We start from the raw sequence: 27,250 nt of genomic DNA, 5'->3' as shown, positions 1-27,250 counted from the left end.
CGATGGGCATGAGTTTGGGTAAACTCCGGGAGTTGGTGATGGACAGGGAGGCCTGGCGTGCTGCAGCCCATGGGGTCACAAAGAGTCAGACACGACTGAGTGACTGAGCTGAATAACCAGAAGCTTAGCTGTGGTCGATTCTCTGCCACGGCCCGCAGAGCGTGGCTGTTAAGAGATCTGATCTCAGCCCACCACATGGGAATTTTGTCCCACGGCTTAAAGCTTGAAGGGTAAATTTAAACTAATAATGTATAATGGACAATTTGTAAAAGAAAGCTCAGCAAAGCACAGGAAGGCCATGGAAGGGACACGGATAAGGAAGGCAGGCCAGAGCTGAGAGCCGGGTCCTGCACCCCCACCCTGGGAGAGGACACTGCCCCCAGTGACACCTGAGAGCACCCCTCCTCCTCCCGGGCCTCGGCTTCTGACCTCCAGAATGCGGGGTTTCAGCCCATGAGCCCAAACATCACTTTCTAGACAACAGCCTACAGTGACTAGAGGCATCCACGCTCACCTCTAACGAGATCAGTCCTCACCTACATACTCCAACCGCAGTGATGAAATCCACACTATCCTTCTGGGAAAGCAGCCACGTGAGAGGAGGGGGCAACGGAGGTGATCTCTGGGACAGCTCTGCCGTGTGCCTCTGAAGGCCGAGCACCTGGTAACAGCAGCACTGGCAGCGTCCATCCCCTCCAACCCCGGCCTGAGCCCTGGAGCGGCTGGTGGAGTTGAAGATTCTGTTGGAAGGCGTCTGAATCGCCGAGGATGACTGCTGCTCTGGGAAACGTGTCCTCTGATACAACGTTGCTTTCATCGTTGGTCCTTGATCTTTCATCGCTGGTCCTCTGTCCCCGTGCAGAGATGCCCAACAGATTGAGCTTTTAGCCACACCTCCAGGGTGGGGGGCAGATGCCATAAACAGACGGTGGACAGCGACGCAGCAGCTGGGTGACGAGGGCGGCCAGGACACACTCAGGCTCGAGCTGCGGTCTTGCTGTCCCCACGCGCCAGCTGCCTGCCTCTCTCTCACACACAGGCCGCCGCGCATCACAGCCCACTTCACATTTGCGGTAGGCTTCCGTGTCCTGAACCTGAGCTGTTTCTTTGAGTGTACTGAGAAACATGTTTTGCAAGGAATACGGAAAGACAGTTTCACTGCAAAGGATGTGAAACTGAATGAGTATATGCAAAGAAATCATCTTTAATTCTGATGGATTCTGTTGCATTTCTAAACCTATGTTTAATTCTGTGAATTTTCTACTTGTAAATTACGTCATCAGTCTTTTATTAACGTACAGTGTGCCTCAGTTTCCTGCTGCTGCTCTAACAAACTGCCACAAGTTCACGGGCTTAAAGCACCGCCAATCCTTGATCTCACCCTCTGGAGATCAGCCTGGATGGGTCCTGCTGTGCTAAAACAAGGCGTCAGCAGCTTTCCTTCCTTTCCCGCAAAACCTCTGTGTCTGCGTTCTACTCAATAATCCTCTTAAGTGCAAAACCCCGTGGGCTTTCTATACTCCTTATTCTTCTAGACCAGTGGTTCTCACTGGGGGTGATTTTGCCCTGAGGGGGCACTGAGCAATGTCTGGGGGCATTTTCTAGAGGTCAGGAATGCTGCTGGACACGCAACAGCACACAGGACGGCCCCGGACGCCGGGTGCCACAGCTGAGCATCCGCTCCAGACCGCTCTGCTGCAGGCCGGTGTTCCTCTTCCGCCTCTGGCTTCCTTGGCTTCCTCTTGACGTGACTATCCTGGTTCTCTCCCAGCTCTCGGACTCAGCTTCTCTCACATTTGCTGCTCCTTCCACCCGGTACCATACCCTCAGGAGTCTGAGCAAACCCCAGGGGGTGGTGGAGGCCAGGGTGGTGGCGTACTGCAGTCCCTGGGTCGCAGAGTCAGACACAGCTGAGTGACTGAACGATGACGGCCGTGCCCTCTAGACCGACGCTCTGTCCTTGTGTCTCTGCTCTCTCCTCTGTCTCTTCCCTGGGACTTTCCCACGCACCAACCGCAACTGTGACTTGAACAGAATGACGCTCAGCCTCAGCCAGCTAGGATGGCTCACCAAATTTCCAAATCGGCATCTCCAATCACAAGCTGGATTTCTCTGTGGGGATACTGCATGGTCATCCCAAATCCAACTTTCTAAAAATCGAAAACTCATCAGCATGTCTTCCCTTCTGAAAACCAGTTTCCTTTTGAATTTGCTTCTGTCCAGTCTCAGGCAGGCTCAGAAGTTGCAGTTTTTTGGACTTGTTGGCTCACGTGGCAACAATGTAGAAGCAGGTATCAAGTTTTTTTCTTTTTCTGTCCCCATAACATCTTTTTTTTGGGGGGGGGGGGGCTCTGTTGGGTTTTTGTTGCTGCACGCAGGCTTTCTACAGGTGTGGTGCACAGGCTTCTCACTGAGGGGGGGTTTCTCTTGTGGAACACGGGCTCTAGAGGGTGCAGGCTCAGCCGCCCCAAGGCATGTAGAATCTCCTCAGACCAGGATTTGAACTCATGTCCCCTACGTTGGCAGGCTGATTCCCAACCACTGGACCACCGGGGAAGTCCATAACATCGTCTATTTCCAAGAAGATTTCCCCAGTTCAGTCCTTCCCACTCCAGACCTCAGATCCAAATGAACTGCTCCATCTCTTGATTGTGTCTTCCTCCCGGGGCTAACTGCCAGTGCATCCTTTCTCCTTAAGCATATATTGAAGCTTAGGAACCTGCACTGTCTGACCAAGTTTATGCCCTTCAGGATTATCTTGCCTCATGCCCTTTTATGATTCCTCTACTCTTAACTTAATTGACATACCGACTGCCTCCACACCTTTGCAAACATCATTTCCTCGACCACGACCACGACGTCTCCCACCCTGCCCACTCCTGTGATGACAGCCCTTTCCTCCTCCACAGATTCCAGCTCTTTGAAGACGCTGTTGATGGCTATTCTAGCCCACAGACATCTGCTGGCCCTGAATCCTGCAGATGTTAGGCAGGCGAGAAACATGTAATTAATTCAAGAAAAGAGCCTGACACACAAAGGCTTAGAAGATACAATATATTAAGACTTTTGTTCACTACAGTTAGAGAATTAACCACAAAAACGCAGAGGAAAGGTCTAACTGTTGACAATTAAGCAGGAAAGGCACAGTGGAGCAATGGGCAAGAGCAGAACACGAGTTCGCACACACTTCAATCATAATGAGGGTCAACCCTGCTCATCTTCAAGTTCTGCATCTACAGAGTAGGGTAACACACCTGCCTCATAAAAGTGATGTGCAGGTACCTCTCTGCTGGTCCAGTGGCTAAGACTCCAGGGATCTCTCACAGGGATTGAAATAGAGCCCACAAATTGCAACTAAAGACCCTGCATGCTACAACTAGGACTCTGCACAGCCAAATAAATATTAAAAAAAAACACAAAACCAAAAATGGTGTGTAGATATCAGATAAGTTGTGTAAAATCCCAGGCACATATGTGATGCTTAATAGATGCTGCCTACTACCATCATGATACTTGGCTCAATTTATGGGAGGGTGACTCTGGTTCTTTTTCTCTGGTGGGACTCACCAAGCAATAGCATTCTCCAGAAGGCAGGTCCATTCAGTCTCCTAGTCCTAGAAGGTTATAGTGGTAGATGGGTTCAAAAATTACTCATCAGATTGCTTCACTGATTAAGCAATCCCACCACAAGTGTCCAAGGCAGAGTGACCTTCTATTTTATTTTGTAAAGAATGATTTGGGTCTCCTGCATACAGATATATGTCCCCCAAATTCCACTACAGATATGAGAGACACAATGCCAGGAATTTAAAAGCATGGTTAAAATTAAAGCAGATGTCCAATAGTCTCGTTAGGTTAATTACCACAAAGGACACATTATATCAGTTGTGTTTTGGGGGCTGATATCTGACTTACAGATACACTATATTAACAAAGAAATGTCAGCAGGAAAAGAAAAATGAAAACAATTATGACCCATGCTTTTTCACTGATAAGCAAAGTGAAGCATTAGAAGAGATACTTGGATGTGGGTTTTTGCAAGTAATGATCCTGACTGATTCTGATCACCAGATACACTGAGAAATCCATTTGTAATCTCATTGTTTCTCAGTCAGTCACGACCCCCTTTCTAATCTGGAATTGGAAGCCGAGCTTTCATTCACTGCACAGTTCAGCCTAAAGGTCAATCTGCACTGTAAAAGGATCCCTCTGTCTTTGATCCCACAAATCAAATTAACAAGGGTTTTAGAAGCCATCAGGTTAGCATCCAGAATCCAAAATGGCAAAAATACTGTGGTGTGGGATCCAAAGTTGCTTTTCAGATCTCAAGTCAAAATTGGCATTTAGAATATCATGTCAAAGAATTTCAGCGTGTACTTACTAGTAACCAATGAGCCAGAATTGCTTGCTATTTCATTTTTGACTGAAACATTCCATTATTTTGGTCTGTCTCCTGTGGTGGACAGGCAAAACAAGGACTTGAAAAGAGCAACAGATTCGTAAGATTTTTTAAAAAATTAATTAATTTTAATTGGAGGATAATTTCTTTACAATACTGTGGTGGTTTTTGCCATACATCAACAAGAACCACCCGCAGGTGCAGGTTTGAGTTCTGGTTTTGGCCAGCTGTTACCTTGGGCTTAACATCTTTTGGCATCAATTTCTTTGCCTGTAATATGGGTTTAGCACCATACGTTCACTTCACTGGGTTATAATGAGGGATGAATAAAACTACAATCAACAATAAGGTGAATGTGCTTAGGAAATCGTAATGCACGGCATGAAGGTAACATCTGAAAAGCATCAACATTAAAAAAAAAAAAAAAGATTTATTTGTTTACTAAGCTGTGCCAGGCCGCAGTTGCAATATGTGGAATCTAGCACCCTGACCATGGGTCAAACCCAGGCCCCTGCATGGGAAGCATGGAGTCCCGGCCACTGTACCACCAGGGGAGTCCTGGAAAGTATCAGTACTTTTAGCAGATCTGTGAAATGGTGTTAGAAGGCTTTGGGAAGTTATCTACTGTAATATTAACTTTTTCTTAAACCTGAAGTGAAGTGAGTCACTCAGTCATGTCTGACTCTTTGTGACCCCGTGGACTTCTCGAGGCCAGAATACTGGAGTGGGCAGGCGTTCCCTTCTCCAGGGGATCCTCCCAATCCAGGAACTGAACCCAGGTCTCACGCACTGCACGCAGATTCTTTACCAGCTGAGCCCCCAGGGAAGCCCTTTTATTAAACCTAGGGAGTCCTCTGTTCAGAGCAGGACAGTGGGCTCTGAGAGTGGTTTCCAGAACCCCCAGGGCTACAACGACAGAGCAGGAAGCTCCCGAGATAGCCCAGTCCCTGACTCCCCACGTGGGGAAGCAGCTCAGAGAATGGAAGGAGCTGCCGAGCAGCAGAGGTGCGGCTGTGGGCAGTGGGCCGTTTGCACATCCGGGTAACACTGAAAGGTCTGATGAACGGCCGGTAAGTGGTCAACTAACCTGAGGGCCCTAAAGGCTTTCTGAAGCAGAGCCCTCCCCAGAGCCCCCAACAAAGTCTGTGAAGGCAAGCCCCTGGCTTCTGCTTCCCCGGGTTCCTGGAGGCGCAGCCTCTGCGAGCCTCACAGCAACAGCACTGAAGCTGTGGGACCCATGAGTGGTTTCTATTAAAATCTTCCAAGACCGCACGTGGGCAGCCTCCCTGGGGTGAGCAACCGGCTCTGCAAACCCTGCCGAGCCAGCAATTCTCCTGGAGAGTTCTGTCCACAGCCCTGCGGGGCGACCTGGTTCCTCCAGCCGCCCCCAGCCTGCTCCCGTGTCCTGCAGACCTTTCTGTAAGAAGGCCTCTATGTGAACACCCCTCTGCTTTGCCCTTCGGTGGCCACCTTTGGAACTTCGCACCGGCCCCTCGGTAGTTTTTTTCTGCCCTCATGCTTTATTTCCTCTTTTCTACCCCATAAACCAAATCCAGAAAGAGTGTGTGACTTGGAAGGAGGAGCTGCTCAAGCTCTGGTTCGACCATGTCCTCGAGGAGCAGCCTCGGCTCTGCGCCGTTTCTCTGCGTGAAATATCTGCTCTCCTTAGATCCCGAGAGCACAGGATGGCATTCCCATGAAAACAGCACACCACATTATCAGCAGCATCAGCAAAGCGCTGTGAGGCACCCCACGGGTGGCATCCCCCTCCCGTGTTCTCCGCACCGAGCGCCCGCCCCTGAAAAGCCTCCAGTCCTGACGTCACCCCGGGCCCCGCCCCCGGCCGCCCCGCCCCGCGTCCCGTGCCTGCCGCTCCCGCAGCGCGCTCCGCCTCTGGGTTTCCAAGTCCGTGGTTTCTTCCACCGGGTGTGTCCCCTCGGCCCAGCAGACACCAGATGGACCGCGTCCCAGAGCGCGGTCATTTTACACAGAGGGGTCTCTCCTCTCTGAGCCATCCCTTCCCTGGATTTTGTCACCCCGGATGCACAGTTCACGGAGTGAATCGTGGACTCCCCTGAACACACGCACCGAACGTGTGGGCATGTCTAACTCTATCCTGATCAAGCGCTTGGAAGACGGGCAGACCGAGCCATCACTACCCCAAGCTCGGGGCATCGGCAGGCCCGCACGCCCGGCCTGGTGGTGACAACAGGGGCTGAATGTGGGTCTACAAAGGCAGAGCAGATAAAGGACTGAATGAAAAGGGACTTCACAGTGGGACGACAGGAACATCCGGAAGACCCAGGCTCCGGGAGGCATGAGCCTCTCTTGCCATGTGGTTGGGTTTGGTGTGAACGCAGTAGCTAGGCGGAAGCTGGAGGAGTCAGGCCCTCGCTCAGGTCCCGGGTGTTGACTAGTAAGTGGGAACTGATGACCGGGATGAAGCAGCATTTCAAGAAAGCCCTGAAAGGACGCTCCAGTGGGTAAGACAGGCACTCCAGTGGGCACGACTCCAAGCTTCCACTGTAGGGGGCATGGGTTTGATCTCTGGTCAGGGAACTATTTCAGATTCTGAATGTTGTCTCTGGTGCAGCAAAAAAAAAAAAAAAAAAAAAGAAAAGAGCCCTGGCGATTCAAGCACTGGACCATGTCAAATCCTGGCACAGACGGGATGGTCCGTGGATGGACTAGCAGAGGCAGGATGCACAAGGCTAGGAAAAGAACAGCCTCAGGCCCCTCACAGCAGCCACGCTGTCATCTGAGCTTGTGCAGGAGCCACAACGGACAGCCAGGGCAGAAACCAGAACCTCACCGGGGGAGGAGGGAGGCAAGGCTCTGGCAAAGCAACGGGCAGGAAGTCAGAGCATTCTGGGCTAAACGCCGGGAGAGAAGAGCTGAGGGGAGACGCCTGGCCTAGCAGAGGGAGAGGCTGTTAACCAGGAGGAGGCAAGATCTGGCACGGTGGTCTTCAGGGAACGAGGCTGCCATGAGGTTCTGAGCTGCGTGTTCTCCCAAGTCTCAGCCAGCAGGGCCGATCCCAAAGCAGAAGGCGCCAGGGCCTCAACAGCTAGAACACAAGCTCCTTGAGGGCAGGGACCACACTCCGTTCATCATCTGGCACCAAAGCCTAGAGCAGCGTCCAGCATACAGGCACGGGAACAGGCACGCTGGACTCTCAGGGCATGAATCCTGCCTCTATCACCCTGCCATCTGCGCCTCCTGGGGAATGTCATTTAAGGCCTCCCTGCTTAGGATTAGACTACTTCGCTACTAACAGAGAATTCAGGGAGTGAGCAGGCCATCATTGTGAGGCGTGTTCTCTGGGGGCCAGTTCCTGCTGCAGGCCTCCCAGACAGTGCCTCACCTCCAGCCACAGGTACAGCTTGTCACCAGCAATGCTGAAGTACAAAGGGTCTAGAGACTCTAGGTTGGGGGTTTCAAGCTTTCTCCCATCAGGGATAATGCTTCGAGAGACCTGCTCCCACGAGCATGAAAATGGGCATGCGCTGACCCTGGTCTACTGGTACCAGAGCACAAGAAAGCAAGCGACCTGCGATCACCTCTGCCGTATAAAGAAGCCGTTCGCAGACTTTCGTACTCATAACAGTCATTTGTAACAAAGTACCTGAGGCATACCAGCTAATATCAGTACTTGGAGCCGTAGGGCCAGGGAACCAGGTCCGCTCCAGTGACATCTAGGAATAATTTTTCTGTGAGGTCCAATGTGATTTTTTTTGTTTTTTAAAGCTCAACGGAGGAAAAGGACTATTTGTTTCAGAATCAACGGAACAGACATTAAAGAAGCACCGCACTACTGTGTGGAAAAGCAGGGGAGGCAAGAGAGCCCTTAATGTTTCCTCAAAAAGCTGCAGTGGTTTTGTAGTCAAGCACTTGTCTTGTTTTCCCCTAAAGTGGCAGCATCAACATTTCTACTCATCCCGTCGGTTGCTAGGCAACTGTGACAGCGATCCCGTTCTGCCCACCCACAATACACAGCTTTCATAATTGTTCTCATCGGGGTTTGCCAAGTACTCCTAGGCACTATCTTCTCAGCCAAGGCTGCTTCTTCAAGCTCATCTTCTTGCCTGCTTGGTCCTGTGGTAAAATTTAAACACTGTCTTTTGTCATTATGTTCTGGTAATTTCCATAACAGGCTGCCCATCAAACATGGGATGATTTCACAGTAGCACTGAGAACTATAAATAGCTTTCCATAAAAGCAACCAGATAAAAGCCTGCAGATATAACATTCTAATAAGTTCAATCCAAAGTGCTAATTTTAAGTTTCTTTGAACATATTCTTCTGGCTGAATATACTTGTGTTGCTTTTATAGAATAATTATGACTAGTCTTAAACTTAACCACACTGAGTTGAGAAAAGGCTTTATTTATCAAAAGTCTTTAGGTCACGTTACTCATCCATATGTCATAAACCAAACAGATAAAGTCTTGATAAACTTTCTTGACTCCCTAGAGGTCTAATGAATATGAGCTTAATAATAACACGTGGTTGTCAACAGCCAGTAAAAATTAAGCGGTTAACTAACACTTAACACCTCATACACTTTAATGGGTAGAAGTGAAGTGAAGTTGCTTAGTCATGTCCAACTCTCCTGGAGAATGAAATGGCAACCCACTCCAGTATTCCTGCCTGGAAAATCCCATGGACGGAGGAACCTGGCATGCTACCAGGAGACTTTCCCAACCCAGGCAGGGATTGAACCCAGGTCTCCCGCATTGTAGGCAGACACTTTACCCTCTGAGCCACATTTACTTACTATCATTGTCCTCTGACATGACTGAGCGACTTCACTTTCACTGTTCACTTTCATGCACTGGAGAAGGAAATGGCAACCCACTCCGGTGTTCTTGCCTGGAGAATCCCAGGGACGGGGGAGCCTGGCGGGCTGCCATGTCTGGGGTCACACAGAGCTGGACGCGACTGAAGTGACTTAGCAACAGCAGCAGCAGCATTGTCCTCTGATCATTCCATAAGTTAGATAAAGGCTCAGAAAAGAAATGGTTTTTCCAAGATTTGAGTGGCAAGGCTAGTATGTGGCAAACCCAACTTAGACATGGATCTTTGGACTCTACCTCAGGGCTATTTCCTCCATAGTATGATGGCTGATCATCCGAGGTACCTGAGTTTGAAAGGGTTGATGGGGTTAAAGCTAAGAAACCAGCAGTGGTGGTTTGAGGATGAGCAGGATGGCTGGGGAACAAGGAGAAGACAAATTCACTCTGTGCACTCCTGATCTGTGATATGTAGATATGCTCTATTTGAACAGAAGTATTTTGTAAAGGGCTCTGATTCAAATATGCACTGGTCCTTAAACATAAGCTGGGCAGTGTTAGATGCATTAGTTGCTGAGGATAAAGATGAGTAAGCCCCTGCATGGGCTCCCAAGTAGGTCATAATAAATCGAGGCCAACAAATGCCCCTGAAACGTACAAGGAAGACGTAAAAGGACCAGGCAAGAAGTGCTGTGTGCACACTCAGTCATGTTCAATTCTTTGTTTGGGACCATAGCCCACCAGGCGCCTGTATCCATGGGATTTCCCAGGCAAGAACACTGGAGTGGGCTGCCACTTCCTCCTCCAGGGCATCTTCCCGACCCAGGGAAGGAACCTGAGTCTCTTGAGTCTCCTGCGCTGGCAGGCAGGTTCTTTACCACTGCACCACCTGGGAAGCCTTAGGAAAACACAAAGGAAAAAGTAACAACTCCTGTCTGCTGAGCTAGAAGAAGTTTCAAAGGGGAAGATTTGAGAAAACCTTTAAGAATAAGCTTAAGAGTTCTGGTACAGAAAAGAAAACACACTTAAAACCTGAGAAACATTCAGAAAACGAATGGTAGTTAGATGAAGAGGGATACCATCTATTCATTTAAAATTTCCTGGGACACTGCAGACCAGGTACCATTTTATTGGTCTGAAAGAAACGACACGTATTTCACAAAATTACCAAGTGTCAGGAAGAGCATTCTGGTAGGAAAAAAAGTATGGGACTTACATGAATTCATTTTCTCTTAGAGAAGGGCAAAAACTAATGGAGACAGGTCCATTCACAAAGAAACTTCATTAAAAACGGTTTTAGGGGAGATTTTGGTGATGTGGCAACTATATAATACCAAAACGTAACCTAGGCTCTATAAAAAATGCTTTCAGTCAGAACCCCAATCACAACACATCATGAAAGAGAGGGAAGGAAAAATCTGGAATTTGCATATGTAGAAGGATAAAGTAAAAGATGAAAACTACATGAAAGCTGGCATGTTCTATAGGACTTCAGTCCTGATTTCAAGCCAGTTTCCACATTTGTGAAATGTCAGCTGGGTAAAACCAAGTCTCTGTGACCAGCAAGCCAACATCCTCTACTTACGATGGGCAGAGAAACGGCCAGCAATCACTATGCACACTCATAGGAAGTATGTGAAGTACGTTGCCAAAGTGATGAGTTTGGGTTTTTTTTGGGGGGGGGGAGTTGTACCTTGTAGGGTTCTACTTAGCAACTCTACATACCCGAGTGAGTGTGGGTCTCCAAAGCCATGGTGCTGCAGGGTGAAAACCTCCCTCCAATCAAGTTGCCTCCTTTGGCTCAAAAGAAGGTGAGGGCTGCACTTCTCAGACAGCCTCTGGGGGAACCTGAGGGTCAGTCTTGCGAGTATGCTCAAGGAGACTTTCCCTTGACTATGGAAAACAAACCTCAATTTTCAAAACAGGAAGAAATTATTTCAAGTCAAGGCTGGAGAAGCATACGGATGAACCTAGCTGAGTAACGAATACCAATTCTGACCAGCCAAACCCTGGCCAGATTCCTGACCCACAGGAACTGCCAGATAATAAGTTTGCAATTGCCTTCAGCCACTTAGTCACAAGGCCCAGAACAGAAGCATGTCTATTAAGAAACAATACTTATTAATGTGCCATAGAAACTCACTTTGAAGGAAATTCTGAAGAGTGGCAAAAAGATGTGAGTGGTGGCAGTTATTTTTCATAAAATATCTAGTTTCTCAAGGTGACCATTTTAAAGGGCAACACTTCTTTGGATGTGCAAATCTGGCTTATTAAAAGTCATATTAGAGTCAAAATTCACATGGCTTATCACCCATATTGCTTATTACTATTATAATTTTTTTCTGAGAATATAGTTTTAATAAAAAGCACTTATTCATCCCAAGCATCAACATTAACATGGAGTTTTAACAATAGATCAAAGTAGTAAAATGTCAAGAAAAAAGTGGGGGGGAGTCAAATGTATGCATGCAGCTTTTGATGTATTTATCTTTCACTACAATCCAAGTCTTAAAACATAATGTATCTGCCCCTTGTGGATGGACTGCTGGATTTGCTGGCATTATCCCTTCATTTGAACTGGAAGCCACGGCTCACCACTCTAACACAGGAAAATGCAGTAGAGGAAAGAAGAACAGCACTCATAAATCAGCTGTTCTCAAAGTTCTGAAGTTACTCTCCAAGGTGCCAGCATCGCCAGCAGGAGACAGCACGGGATCCTCAGAAAAGCGTGGGCATCTGGGCAGCTTCGCCACGACACGGTGGTGAGCACGTGCGGGCCAGGCTGCTCAACGCCCTAGAAGGAGAGGACAGTCCTGCACAAAGTGTTACCTTGACCAAAACCCCAGCAGCTGCTCTGCCCTCCTTTCCCACTCATTCCAGTAGCTCCCATGCCGTTTCTCAAACACAAACCAGAATACTCCCAGCTGTGCCTCTCTCCAGGAACGCTTCTCCCAGCTCTCCACCCACACGGCTCCCTCCCTTCTCTCAGGTCTCTGCTTAAATGTCACCGTGTCAGTCAGGACTTCCCTGGTCATCCTATTTAAGGGGCAGACTCCCTGACACTGGGAGGGCACACGCCTGGGCTCCCGGACGCTTACTGACCTTCTCTGTGCTTCAGTTCTCCCACCAGTGAGGGGACGAACATGCTCACCTGCAGGAGTGTTATCAGGATTACATGAGTGTGTGTGTGTGCGCGCTGCTGCTGCTGCTGCTACGTCACGTCAGTCGTGTCCGACTCTGTGCAACCCCAGAGACGGCAGCCCGCCAGGCTCCCCCGTCCCTGGGGTTCTCCAGGCAAGAACCCTGGAGTGGGGTGCCACTGCCTTCTCCAAGGTGTGTGTGCACAGACTCTGCTTTTTAGAAGAACGCCTGAAACTCAGTATAAACACTGGGGTTTCCACATGGCACTAGTGGTAAAGAACCCGCCCACCAACACAGGAGACGTAAGAGACGTGGGTTCAAGCCCTGGGTTGGGAAGAGCCCCTGGAGAAGGAAGTGGCATCCCACTCCAAGATTCTTGCCTGGAGAATCCCATGGACAGAGGAGCCTGGGGGGCTACAGTCCACTGGGGTCACAAAGGGTCAGACGCGACTGAAGCGACTTAGCACGAAGCACTACATGTTAGCTTGGAAGTCTAAAAATAACTGAAACCAACTCGGAAATTAAGCTATTACCTAACTGACTATACTTACTGGCAAAACTTATTTGTGTGAACTCATTAGGTGACAAAAGCTGACCTAAGCTAATGTGAGGCTACTTGTAACAACACTAGGGATATTAAACAGATGTTATAGGTATTCATATTAAGCTCCAAATAAAGGACTGTGCACCTAAATTATTCTTCTACTTAATTTTTCTCTACAGCAACTATCATCATTTGATATATGCAAATAAACTTGGTTTTTGCGCAATTCTCACTACCATAAAGTCAAGGATTATATGCTATCACGGTACTCCCTGAACCCGGAAAAGTGCCTGCCACATAGTAGGTGCTCAATAAATACATGTTGAAATGGTTAAATTTTATGATATCAAAAATACAAATGCAGAACATTGCTTTTTAAGCAGAAGGAAGACTGTTTGGTGGAGGATGGTGACCAGCTGTTCCGTAACGCAGGAGGGAAGGCGTGGGCCCAATCCGCCCTGCAGCCTGGGAACCCGGGAGTGTGATGCTTTGTCCTGGTCTGTTCCTCCCCTCTCCCCCGACCCTCCATCCACACACCAGCTCAAGGTGTCAACGATCAATGGTATAGAGAACTTGGAAACATACTACGCACACACTGACCTTCTGACTCCAACATCGCCAATGGACAATTCCACTTAACCATCCCACCACAATAGGTCAATCTAATCCAGCTGGCCATTCTCCCACCAAAACCAGTTTTGTTTCGACTTCTCTAGAAGGTGACCGCCTCCCACCTCCCTACCAGCCACACCCCAAACCCAGGACTTGTCTTTGAAGCATCTCCCACAGTCAGTTACGTGCAAAGTCAGGGCAGTGCTTTCACTGGTACAGCCTCCATCGTGGCCTTCTGGCGAGCTGCAAGCTTTTGAATGCTTAATTTCCCTGGGCACCTGTTTTCCCAGCAAAAAAAACCCATGGTGCTAGACGAGACCACTTTTACCCAATAACTGATATGTTTCTCTATATTTGTTTTGACCCTATTTTGAGAAAAAGCATTCTAAGTTAATAGTTAAGAGGATTTTAACCAAAGTTGGAAGAACAGCCTTCAAATTCAACATTCCTGCAAAGTGACATGATTTCAATAAGAGCCTTGATGAGTATAAAAAAGTAATACGATGGGTAGAGTCCTATTACTCAAACTGGTAGAGAATCTGTCAGATCTGATTGAAGGGAATGTTGCATCATTTTAGGGCCTCAACAAAGAGCAAAATAGCGAGCTTTGTAATAAAGTGGCCCCTGGGGTGTACGGTGGCCCGGCTCTCTGCGCCGCTTCCAAGGGTGGTGGTTTAGAATCGGGAGCAGATGCACTGCTTCACCTAGCCCTACTGACTGTCATCAGAGTATACAGGAGGTGAGGGTCACACGCAGCATCAGGATGTGACAGAACCAGAGTCAACAGCCAGGTCTTTCTCCCTCAACTTAGTAACTTGGCTTAACATTTCACATCAGACAGTTACTGAGCACACAGGTGACTGACACGAGACGTGGCTTTGAATATCCAGGTCCCTTTGGAGAATGCTCAAGGATCCACGTGATGACTGAGTTCACGTTCTTGTTGGTTAACTTTGTAGAAGACTGGGTAGCACCGTAACTTGGTTTCTTATCACTTTCATTCTAGGAATACTGGCAGGAACCTAGCTTTTGCAGGGGTGTTTTATTTACAGTGAAATCAGGGGAGTAATGAACAATCTTGCACTCATTGAAGCAGCTAGGGCTTGAGCTCCAAGCCCACAGAGGGGCCACAAGACCTCTACACCTCTGCTCTCCTTGGCACTTCCTGCCCCAGACGATGACTTCTCCACCAGGAATTCTACAGGGCATACCTCATACCCAGGCACCCTCCTCGTCAGAGGCAGAAGTTTCTCTTTGTAAAGGCACACAGCACGGAGAAGGGCAGCCGCCCCCTGGCCATCCTCCATGGCCTCAAGGGCGGAGCTTGAATAGGTGTGACCACGGCCTCGTGTGTCCTGGGTCCTTCTGTCCCCAGCACTGGGCTCTGTCGTTTAACTCTCACAAGGACCCCCAAAGGCAGCCACCACTTTCCCAAAAGAGTTGGACACGACTTAGCGAGTAAACAACAAATAACAAAGACACAAACACCCATACATATTTAAGAGAAAACGAAGGACGATTCACAAAATCACTTTTTGGAAGTGCATTCAGTACTCTTAACAGGAGATGCAAATACATTTTAACAATTTTCCCATCAAGAATATAAGAATTCGTACCTTGTAACAAGGAACCAAGCGATCTGACTGAAGTCTGGAGAGGCTCTCATGTACGTCTTAATATGTGGCATGGCATTGCTGCGGCCTGAGGTGTCAGCTGACCACTTGCTAGTGATGGAAAAGGCACAAATCACTAGTCAGAAAACACAAACGGGTCATCATAGTCCTAATATGAGAAAATCGTATGAAAAGTAAAATCCTATCGTGTAAAAAAACAGTGAGTAAATTGTTCTCTGGATACGACCTGTGATAATGCCCTATATTCTGCTGAGCTAACAGAATAGCACATGTTCATTTCAGAGTGTAGGCATGTAGACAATACCACCTACAAACAGCAGTGTGACCTGCAGGCACACGGTCCTTGCGGTCCTTGCATCATGTTAGGAACACACACACATATATGCATACATACTATCTCCATCGTGCTTTTAGCTGCATGTAAGCACACCTTGTCTCTTTAAAAGCAGGAATTGTGTTCCCAGAGCATGTTACTGAGTAGGAAAGGCTCACCAAATGCTTGCTGAATGAACAAAATACAAACGGTATGAATATCAAAATGGAATGCTGAAGAGCAGGGGGATAACTCAGAAATACCCCAGTCAAATGCAGATATTCATATGTCTAAGTTTGGTTTCTAAGTTTCCAACATTTTGGGGACTAAGGTTTCATGGGAAAAAAAAAAGACCTGTGTCATAAGGTAACAATTCTCACTTATGAATATAAGAGGCCGGTCCCTCAAAGGAACAGACTGTCTGAAAGAATAAAATTGGGATTTGGCAGAGTCATTATTAGATTATTAAATTCACTTGTGGGGCTTCCCCGGTGGTCCAGTGGTTAACAATCCACCTGCCAACTCAGGGGACACAGGTTTGATCCCTGCTGTGGGGAGATCCCACATGCACGAGGCAACTGAGACCATGCGTTAACCATCGCGGCTCTGAGCCACAACCGGCAAGCCCTCAAGCTGCAGCTACTGACGCTGACGCGCCCCAGACCTGGGTTTCGCAACGAGAGGAGCCACCACCATGAGAAGCCCACGCATCGCAAGTAGAGCAGCCCCCCTCTCTGCAATGAGAGAAAGCCTGCTTGTGGCAACAGAGACCCAGGGCAGCCGATAAATAAATGAACAGTAGTTAAAAACAAAAAACCAAAATTCACTGATAAGAACACAATACTCAAAGGGGCTCGATTTGGAGAAACGTCCTTTGCAAAATAAAACCAAATACTTCCAAAGAAAGCATTAAAGAAAGGCTCTAGGATGACATACTGAATTACAATGAAAGCTCTTTTTCTTTTTTCCTTTTGGCCATGCCCTGGGTGGCTTGCAGGATCTTAGTTCTCTGACTAGGGACTGAGCCCGGGCTCTTGGCAGTGAAAGCAAGGAGTTCTAACCACTGGAGCGGCAGGGACTTCCCAGACTAAAGCTATTGAAAGGCAATCTGTCTTCGTTTTTGGTTCCAGCTTAAGTGCCTGTTGAAGCCAGGGTGAGGCTGCAGCTGGCCGAGAACATGCAGGGTGGCCGACCGGAGGACACAGAGCACCCCTTCAGCCTGAGCGTTCGCCGTGCAGCAAGCCAGAGGCCGCCCTGTGTCCCAGAGGAGGCACATGGATTCTCCCCTCAGAAAGCCTGCAGCTTCCCAGCGCATGAATGTGTACACAGAGGATGGCATATTTTGGAAATATGGACTAAAACGCTGCTTATGTAAATTCTAAATTTCCCAACATGTTCTTTCACTTATCTTTTGTCTTTGTATGCCAATATTTAAACAGGGACCTTACAGAGATAAATCAGATTCTGGTATTAAAAACCAATTCCAAGAAATGTTTAGAACTTTAAGGGATTTCTATCACTAACATATACAGATTAAAAATACAGCCATATTATGTAAAGCTCTTTTTTTTTTTTTTTTTAAGAAAATCAGGCAGACAACATTCTTATTTTACTTGAAAGAAGCAACAGCAGCATTCTAACTGGATTACTTACTGAAAATAGGAATGAAGCCAATTCTGTTTCTCCGCCGTCTGGATGCTATAGGGAAGAGAGCCCCCAGCTTTTAAAATAAGAGAAATAAAGTAAACAAATAAAAATTATTGACTATACTTTGAGGACCCTCATTAAGAAAATCTATATATAGTGGTTAAAGAAGCCAGTACTTATTTCATCTTACGGAATAGCTCTCTGGAAGGAAACATCTATCCCTGCATGAGGTTTGTTCTCTCAATGGTGTTTCCTTTCTTACAAGTGCATAGCGTTCATCACTTCGTCATGTCCGACTCTTTGCAACCCCATGGACTGTAGCCCACCAGGCTCCCCTGTCCATGGGATTCTTCAGGCAAGAAAACTGGACAGAAATGAATACACTTCCTTCATAGGGTGCATATCAAATAGTAAATGTTGACTATCTTAATAGAAAAAGATGTTTAATCATCGGAGGGGGTAGTGGTGGTGGCACTATAACATCTGTAATGGCACAGATTTGAAATGTTAGGAGAGACCAGAGCGTGAGTCCCAGCCCACCCTGCTGTCCTCGCGCAGGTGGGACACCCAGAGACACATCCTGTGAGACGAGGTCTTGTGCGTCGTTTTTTGGGCCCAAGATCAGGACACTTGGGAGAGGGGAGACTAGGAGAAAGCCTGGTTCTCCTGCCTCCTTCACCTTTTATACTGATATTTCCAAAGAGACTCTGTCCTAGCCACATGGATTCTTACAAATGCAATAACCTAAGATCACTAAAATAAAATGTTCAATAAACCATTTCGTTTTTAAAAATGAATCCTAAAAGCCATAGTCCTACAGAGAGAATAAAGATACAGTTCCAAGTGGAAACACAGTTAGAAGCCAGTACTCTTGCCTGGAGAATCCCATGGGCAGAGGAGCCTGGTGGGCTACAGTTCATGGGGTCACAGAAGAGTCAGGACATGACTGAAGCGACTTAGCACACACGTATACCCTGTTTGGGATTTTGGTTAATACCTCCTGAATACACTACCTGGGGGTTGTTGAATTCCAAACAAGTTAATTGCCCAGCACTGACAAGGGAACTAGAGGACAAGACTGAAAGATGTCTACAAAATAGTCCTGGGGTTTACAGATGAAGCCCTTGAGACACTAGCTATATCAACTAAATTATTGCATCTCAGAGTTAAGCCTCAGTTCTGGACCCTCAATATGATCTGTATCTGGGATTCAAATCTGGAAGAACCACACACACAGTACTTTAGGCCGGGGGGCGGGAGGGGATGTTGGGGGAGAGGGGGGTGTTAAAAAAAGGCATAGCACAGAGCTGTGGCGGAAGCTGGTTTTATCTGGATGTCTTATCCGGACAACCACTGGTGGCAGAGGGGAGAACAATCTTTTTGGCAAAAGTATCAAATAATCAGGGCTACTGTGAAGATTAAACATCACTCAAATTGCTCAACTGTGTGGCATCATCTTTGGAACCCAGCACCACTCAATGTTACCTACTTTAAAGATCCTCATCCAGTTAAGACAGAACAATCTCCAAATTTCTCATCAATACCTTTCTGACCTTAAGGAGGAAGGCATCCTTATTACTTGTTTTAAAAAGTTTACCAGGGTATTTATGAAGCGTACACACAAAAACACAATCGGGACAGTCTTCTCAACAATTACCTGGATATCCTTCTAAGCTGGTCCGCACATTTTCCACTGAAGGATAGATCTAAAAATAAAAACAACACTTAGAATGCACCATGTTGAAGAAACTATCCATGCGTGTTAAAAGGAAAGAAATTTAGTTTTTACGCAGATGAAAACCTCAATTAGAAATAATACTTCAAGATTTAGAAAACGTGCTTTAAATTTTAAAAAGTTCCCATCTTATTGAAAACTATTGAACTTCTAGTAATTAAACTATACAAAGCATTTATAGTCAATTAAAGAAACTTACATCTCAATAAGTATCTTTTCTCTGAAACACCAAAAGAAAACTGAACTGAATGTACAATTAATTGTTACTTCAAATGTCTCTAAAAAATTAATAATGCCTGTAATTCTGCCGGCAATGCTTTTTCAAAAATTTTTTCCCTTGGCTTGACAACCTAAAGGAAGGCATGGAGAATCTGCAGGCTTGTCTGTGGCTGAGACAGAGCCTGGAAGAAGCCAGCAAGCTCCCAGCACCAGACGCTATCAGGGAGCCTCGGTTACAAACGGCAGTGCTACCGCACTGCATTCAACGTCTTCCATCTGCGAACCATGGAATGAAACCCCTTTCTGTGGCGAGGAGGACAGATCTGACCAGAGGGTAAGAACAGTGCCCTTGGGGAGGAGGGCCACTCACCAGATGGAGAGGAACAGCACTTCCGAGGGTCCTGCTCTCCCTGCCCAGGGTCACCAAGCTCTCTTTAAACTCAGAACACAACCATTTTGATTCGTCTGCCCCCATGGAGCCAATGCTAGAGAACTGGCCTATGACTGGCCAAGACTCTGCTTTAGGTATGGGTGAGGCGTGCTCTTTTAGAAGCTGTGAGAGAACAAAAATGAATGCTAGAGTCAGTCCGATCGTGTGGAGAGAAAAGCCGTGACCGCGCAGAACACGGTTTTCTGTCCTCGGATTGCCTACTTCACAAGGAAATGTTGAAAATGGTTAATGCTCAGTTTCATACCCACATACAGCTTTTCTTCTTTGGGGAAAATTTTACTTTGTTTTTTAAAACTTTACTGGTGTGTGATTGATATGCAATGTTGTGTTGGGTTTAGGTGTACAGCAGAGTGAGTCAGCTGGACACAGATCCACTGTTTTAGATTTTTTCCCCATAGAGGTCACGACAGGGCACAGAGTCGAGTGACCTGTGCTGCATAGTAGGTTCCTTATTAGTTGTCTATTTTATATATAGTAGTGTATATATGTTAATCCTTTGGGGAATATTTTTAAATACTAAAAATATTTTATTTTAGTGGAGTAAGAGGACAAAAGTATTTCTCTCCCAAAGTTCTTTGATTTGTACTTAAACAGATTAAAAAAAAAGAATGACCCATTTTAGTAGCAATGTCAGACAAACTAGCAACCTGCCATACGAGACTAGCCTTCCGCCTTGAAATTCCAAAGGTTTAATACACTGAAATAAAACCTAGAAGGTCAAACTATTATATATTTTGACTCCGATCATTTGAAAAAGGCCTGGGCTCTGGGCTGCTGTGAAGCTCTATAAATGAAAGAGAATATATTTACATATGGATACATACCACCTTAAGCCCTGGGGAAGACTGACCTGCATTTCCTGCTTTGTTTGATATTTATGCAAAGCTGCAGAAACAAGTCAGAAAACACTTGAGAATTTTCTCTCTTTAGCTGGAGACAGCAATAAAAATAAGCCACAGTTCCTGTTCCAGGGGAGCTCATAATGTGACAGATGCATTGTTCAGGGTATATGTGTTATTCTCCTTACCACTGAGCAGGCATTAATACTTATAAACACACTTCCCCAAAGGGCCCCAAACAGTTCTCAACTTCCACCCTGGGAGCAGCATGGGGCAGGAAGCAGGACTGAGCTGACAATCACAAGACTCGGCTACTACTCTGGGCTCAGTCCTTGATCAGCCACAGGACTGTGGCCCAAGTCCTGGGCTTTTCTTCCCCAGGAGGGAGGCAGACTTCTGATCACGCCCTGTCTTTACTGGAAGACAGCTGTGATGCAACACGAGCTCCTGAGTGTGCAAAGGGGTCGCAAACTCAGATAAGAGGCTACTCAGCTTTCAGCAAGACAGGGATGCTGCACAAGTGTGTGTGATCACCCAGCCTTTCTGAACCACCAGTCCACAAGTGCTTCCTGAACAATCAACACGCGCCGTGCCCTCCTTTCCTCATTCAACCTCTACATGATTCTGTGAGGGAAGTACTGCCATCATGCCCACTGACAGATGTCGAGAGGGTGGGAGCAAGTCACAGTCGCACGGCTTGTAACCGGGTCAGGATTGGGCCCCCGCCGTGGGTATCAACCCACAAAGCCGTGCACTTATCCAACCTGCGGGCTCCCCGGTGGCTCAGCTGGTGAAGAATCCACCAGCAGTGCAGAGACCCAGCCTTGACTCCTGGGTTGGCAAGATCTGCTGGGGAAGGGACAGGCTACCCAGCCCGGTACTCTTGGGCTTCCTGGTGGCTCAGCTGGTGAAGGACCTGCTTGCAGTGCGGGAGACCTGGGCTGGATCCCTGGGTTGGGACGACCCCCTGGAGAAGGGAAAGGCTCCTCACGCCAGCATTCTGGTCTGGAGAATCCCATGGACGGTACAGTCCGTGGGGTCGCAAAAAGTCGGACACGACTGAGCGCGAGCGCCGTTCACCACCCAGCCTGTGGGGCTCGCCTGCTCCTGAGCTCAGGATAGAAAGACGGTGGTGCTGAGACCCTGCCTGCTTTCAGCTGTGCTCTCACTTAGAAATAGGAAATTTAAAATGGTCATCAGCCAAGGGGAATTCTCACACAGCATCAGTAATCTATGGAAAAAGAGGGGCTTTTAAGAAATCGTGTTGGGAATTTACTAAGGTAAACTGACTGCTAGAGGGAGGTAGAGAAAACTTGAAACTTTAACCTGCTGCTTGTTTTATTTTGTTCAAGATCTTTCTTGGCTTATTTTCATACCAGCAGCAAATGTCATTCTCATAATTACAATTCCTAGGGCACTGGTTTAGCAAACAAAACACATCATAGCTCAGTTGTGGTCTTTGCTCAACACTATTTTCTGTTCTTTGTTGAATCTGTGTGAAAAATCCTTGACATAAAAAAAAATCCTTCATATGCTGAGCAAAAACTACTTGTATAAATACAAAGTCTCTAATTATCTTTATTACAAGAAATAAAAAACTAAAAATTGTCCATATGCTTTTGCCATTTAGGTCTGTTAACTCTGCACCTAAAAAAGAGGCAAAATGTTAAAATGCAAGTAATTAATGCCAACTATAATTCCCTGGTGGCTCAGAGGTTAAAGTGCCTGCCTGCAATGCAGGAGACCTGGGTTCGATCCCTGGGTCGGGAGGATCCCCTGGAGAAGGAAATGGCAACCCACTCCGCTATTCTTGCCTGGAGAATCCCATGGACAGAGGAGCCTGGTGGGCTGCAGTCCATGGGGTCGCAAAGAGTCGGACACGACTGAGAGACTTCACTTTCAGTTTCACTTTTAATTAGATAATCAATTTCAAGTGCCTAATACTTGCCCAGAGTTGTCCTAGAGATATTACAAAGCTGCTTTCAAAACATACCAATTGTAAATGAAATAGGAGTGAACATATAATACAATTTTTTAAAATAGTAAACATTTTATTACCTTCCTAAGCCTGAAATGTCCCCAGTTATCTTTCTGATTTCCTTGAAAGCGTCCCGGGGTTGAGGCAATGAGGTAAACACTAAAACGATACAAAATACAAGTTAAAGAACATAGTGATGTGTGGACTTCAAAATATACACAAACAGTAACAATAAGCATGAAATATTCCAAGAGCCAACCCGTTTTCTTGAGATGCCTCCTCCGAGGAGTTAACTGACACTTAAAATAATTTTCAAGCACCCCACGGGACCCCCACGGGGCGGAACTCAAAGAACCCTGAAACGGGCTTGCCGAGCAGGCACTCCGGTGGGGACTCAGGTGAGTGGGGAGGGCCCGGAGCCTCTGCTCCAGCACCTGAGGACCAGCAGGTGCCGACAGGGACGGGCCCTGCTCTCAGCACTTCCTGAGGGACAGCCCAGTGTTCCTCCACCACCCGCCAGGCCCCCGCACAGCAGACCTCATGCGGTTCTCAAGGTAAGCCCCCGAGTTGCTAAGATGCCATGATCATCCTACTTTGTTTCTGAGAGGTCGTGCTCCTGGATGGTGTCTATCCACTCCTTGAGAGGGGCGGCGTTATAAGCTGCCAGGTAGCTGATGAGGTCAGCTTTGAAGCGTGTGGCCGATTCTCCGGATCTATGGGTCCCATGGACGATTCGTGGGTACAAGGGGCTCAACCATATTCTGGAATGGAAAAAGAAAACCACCTTGAGCAGTCAGGAGCAGAGCTGATCACCATGCTCTCTCTGTAATCAGGCTCTCACCTTGAGGAGGGGAATTCTCACTACCTCTCTCCACCTGCTAGTAAGGGCATCCTTGTGTGTGTGAGTGCCAAGTTGCTGTAGTCATTTCTGACTCTGTGACCCTATGGACTGTAGCCCGCCAGACTCCTCTGTCCATGGGGTTCTCCAGGCAAGAATGCTGCAGTGGGTTTGCATGCCCTTCCCCAGGGATTCTCCCAAACCAGGGATCGAACCTGCATTTCTTAGGTGTCCTACATCTTTACCACTAGCACCATACGGGATGCCCTAGGTCATCCTTATGAAAGAGAGAACAAATTTGACTGTACCACTCCAATGGGTCTCATCATGCCCAGAATTATTTTTGAAAAGATCACAGTGAATTTCAGACCCAGGAAGGCCTGGCCTCTGCCTGCTTCCCCCAACTGGATCCCTCCATGCTCCCTGACTCACTCACCCACCCTGCTTATTCCCCCGCTTACCTTCTCAGCTCTACACTGCCTTTTTAAAAATATCTATGTGGCTGCACTGGGGCTTAGTTGCAACATGTGCGATTCTTAGTTGTGGCGTGCGAACCCCTGGTTGCAGCATGTGGGATCCGGTTCCCTGACCAGGAATCGAAGCCGGGCCCCCGCATTGGGAACGTGGAGTCACAGTCACTGGACCACCAGGTAAGTCCCTACACTGCTTTCAAAGCCTGATGAAAACAGTTCTACTCCTAGTTGCTATGGCAACTCTACAGAGTGGTGACCCCAGCAAGTTTCTGCCCAAACGTATGTCAATGCAGCTCTTTAGCCAAGCGGAAAATAAAAGTTATCTATATTAAGAAAAAATGTATGTGCAAATCTGTTTTCAATAAACAAACTCATTTTCATATATATATATATATATATATATATATATATATATATATATATCTCCCATATCTGGTGTCTGGAATGAGGTATAGTCTACATTTGGTCATATTATATTAACACTAACCTCAGGCTTTCAAATAAATTGGTAAAAAAACTTTAATGACATCTCTAACTTCATCAATTATTTGTCAGTGTACTTTGTCAAAACCTCTATGTCATACCCACGAATGGCAAGGGACCAGACCTAAACCCAGTCCTTCTGTGAACTGGTCCCTTGTGGATCACAGAGAAACATGGCTTCAAAGCTCTTGTGCACCTCCTCCAGCTGCAGAACCGGGTTGGCTAGCAGTCCCACCTCACAAAGATGCCCACGAGGTGATGAGCAGGGCCCAGCAGAAAGCAGCCTCAGCAGCGAGGAGTTGCGCCTGCCGGTCTCCCCTACCGTGCTTCCTCCCGCCACCTCCTCCGTCTGACCCGGGAAGCCACAACAGAACCGCCCGTTCCTCTCTCGCTGGCAGCCCTCAGAGGAGACGGACAGGCAGGCCGTCAGAACCTCGAGGACGCTGGGGGGGCACCTCCTGAGCTCCGAACTTGCTCCCAGCAGGCTGGCCTGTCACATCTTCCTTCCCCACCTCAAGGAGACCCCTCTGTCAACCGCAGGTTGGCACCTGCCCTCTACATCTACAAGCATTAAATCATGTGCTGCTGTAGCGGCTGCCTTTCAACACCCGCTGAAAGGTCAGGGCTGAGAGCAGAAATGAGGCACTCTGTGCTTGGGGGAAAAACTGGCAGAACAGGCCTTCAGAGAGTTAGATATTTTCAGGAGCTGATTTTAAGAGCCTAATTCTTGTATCTCCTCGAACCCAGGAAAGTTCTAAAATCCTTCACGGTCATACCTGCTTCTCATGAGTAGCAGTAACCTTCATGAAACTAGCATAAACCCTCTGCTAAAAATGTGCTTGATGGCATGCACATATTCACCAAAATCACATATATACTGAATTTCCCCCCTGCCTCTCTGGAGCAGCTTCTGAAGAGCTATCTGAAATGCCATCTCCTGGACTATAGTCCTCATTCTGCCCCAAATAAAACTTGACTCACAGCTCTGACGGTGTGCATTTTTTTAAAAGTAAACCCTTCGCACAATGGGTAACCTGTGAGACCAGGAGGAGTCCAGGTTCTGTCCCGGGATCTGCTGCTACCTGGCTGTGTCACTCTGGGCAAGCTCGGTGAACCCTCTGTGCCCCACTTGGCTCCTGCGTGTACCGTGACTGCGCTGGGGGGGATGGATGGGGGTAGTCTCTCCTTCCCACAGCAACTCGGAGCTGCAGGACGAGGGGGGCTCTTCCTGGATCAGAGGGTCACTCACAAGAATGGTTCTGGAGGAGGAACATGACAGACGACGACTTTCCAAACCAGGACATCGAGATGTGAGACGCCTTTGCCCTTTGACAGAATAAGAACAGAAAGCGCCCCAGGCCAGATGATTTTAACTGAGGTGTGAACAGGCGACCAAGAAGCTGGTGAAAAGGACGGGTGGAGACCATCAGGAGAGAGGATTCACAGGAAATGAGATTACACTCGCCACACGACTGTAAAGTGCAGGACAGAGTGGGATCTAGACTGACAGCACCCCTTTCCTGGGCGGCCAGCAGAGGGAAGTGGGAGGGAGATTTTAGACCACTTGTACTTTGAGTTCTGAGCCATGTGAACTTACACCTAGTCAATACATTTTTAAAAAATTAAGTGTTTTTAAATAAAGGAAAAAATGAACACATAAACTCTTTATCTTTAATCCCTTCCCCACATCAGTCAAGTCAAAGACAGCTAAGGAAGCAAGGCTGCCTCTACACCCAGCTCCAGAAGGAGCCAGAGAGCCGTGGGTGGGATTCTTTGAGCCACAGGAGACTCAGAGTCAACTCGACAAATTCTTTTAGTTACTGTTCCTCTAAGGACAAGCTATGTCAATTTCATTTCCTTTTTAAATGGGGCTACAGATGAGTCATGGGTCCCAAAACTCAACTGGCAGCTTAGAAGCTTGAGGGGCAGCAAAAGACCTTATCAACCAGAAACTCAGTGGATCAGGAGCCCAGCAGCCAAGGCTCTTAGGGACCGTCCATCCCCACCCCCGTCAGAACAGGGTGGTTTGGAAGTGTATCTTAAATGGGACACAAGAACGTGTCTGTCGGAAAACGACCAGGCAGGGGGACAGGGGCTCAAACACCAGCTCTGGTGGGGCAGGAGAGTGAAGAGGGACAAGATGCCTGGCTTGGGGAAAAACTGCCTTTCACATTCATAAGGGCTGTGTGATAGAAGAGGCGACTCAAGGGCTGGGCAGCCCACCCGGGCTAGTGGGTCAGGAGATGGGGGCTGGGAGGCTCCCTGTCTCAGCTCAACTCGGGCCCAGTGAGAGCCCTGGGTCAGGGCTCTCTCCAGGCTGGGTGATGATACGGGCAAGGGGACACAGCAGAATGCAGGGGAAAATGCGTAAACCCTGAAAGGGTGCCTCTAACACAGGCAGGGGAAAATGCGTAAACCCTGAAAGGGTGCCTCTAACACAGGCAGGGGAAAATGCGTAAACCCTGAAAGGGTGCCTCTGACACAGGCAGGCAGAGACATGCAGAACGGCTTCAACGAAGGAAAGGGAACCCAAGGCTGGCTGTAAAGAGGGCTTCCTGGGAAGGAGAATGAACGGTGAAATGTGACTCAAACAAGTCCCTAAAATGTCTAAGGATAAACCCTAACTTCCCCAAGAGATCAAAAACTAGATCTAGTAAATATGCACCAACAAAGCGTTAGTAATTTTTAAAAAAGGATGAAAAACCTTTGCGTTCAACTCTTTCGGAGATTTACAACCATATTACAGGCTCTGAAAAGACAGCAATTTAGAATGTTTCATGGGAAACTAAATTGACTGGAGGTAAAGGGACATATATATTTTTTAGTTCTACCAGTTTATTGCTACCAACCCATCTCCCTCTACCCTCATGCCTGCCTGCTCAGTCATGTGACCCTATGGACTGCAGCCTGCCAGGGTCCTCTGTCCATGGATTTTCCAGGCAAGACTACTGGAGCAGGTTGCCATTTCCTTCTCCATAAAGGGATATTTTTAGCATACAATCAGCCCCTGAGTTTCCCTTGATGCCTGCTGGGAGCTGGCGGCTCAGGCCCAGGTGGGTGTAAGGCTGAGCGAGGGCCGAGCAGGCTATCAGGAGGGTCTTATGGGAACATAACACGCTCGGCCCTGCCATGTTTATCCTCTATCCTGCCT

General features: G+C 47.6%; 1 protein-coding gene across 5 annotated transcripts in view; it reads right to left on the bottom strand.

Annotated features, from left to right (window-relative positions):
- The window catches only part of TDP1 (tyrosyl-DNA phosphodiesterase 1), a 74,271-nt gene that overhangs the window by 24,236 nt on the left and 22,785 nt on the right, over positions 1-27,250 (bottom strand). For 4 of the 5 annotated variants that reach the window (XM_065941427.1, XM_065941429.1, XM_065941430.1 and 1 more), the window contains 6 exons: positions 22,899-23,066; positions 22,386-22,464; positions 19,408-19,590; positions 18,741-18,789; positions 17,090-17,156; positions 15,106-15,213 (listed from right to left, as the gene is read on the bottom strand). In XM_065941427.1, the coding sequence (XP_065797499.1) occupies positions 15,106-15,213; positions 17,090-17,156; positions 18,741-18,789; positions 19,408-19,590; positions 22,386-22,464; positions 22,899-23,066 (654 nt within the window). Of the gene's footprint in view, positions 1-11,703; positions 11,987-15,105; positions 15,214-17,089; positions 17,157-18,740; positions 18,790-19,407; positions 19,591-22,385; positions 22,465-22,898; positions 23,067-27,250 lie in introns of those variants that run through there. The other variant, XM_065941431.1, reaches the window with a different exon arrangement.

This window comes from Muntiacus reevesi, chromosome 7 (genome assembly GCF_963930625.1).
Source record: "Muntiacus reevesi chromosome 7, mMunRee1.1, whole genome shotgun sequence".
Taxonomy (NCBI): Eukaryota; Metazoa; Chordata; class Mammalia; order Artiodactyla; family Cervidae; genus Muntiacus; species Muntiacus reevesi.
Note: the sequence above shows the minus strand (reverse complement) of the source record. Positions and strands in the feature narration are given on the sequence as shown.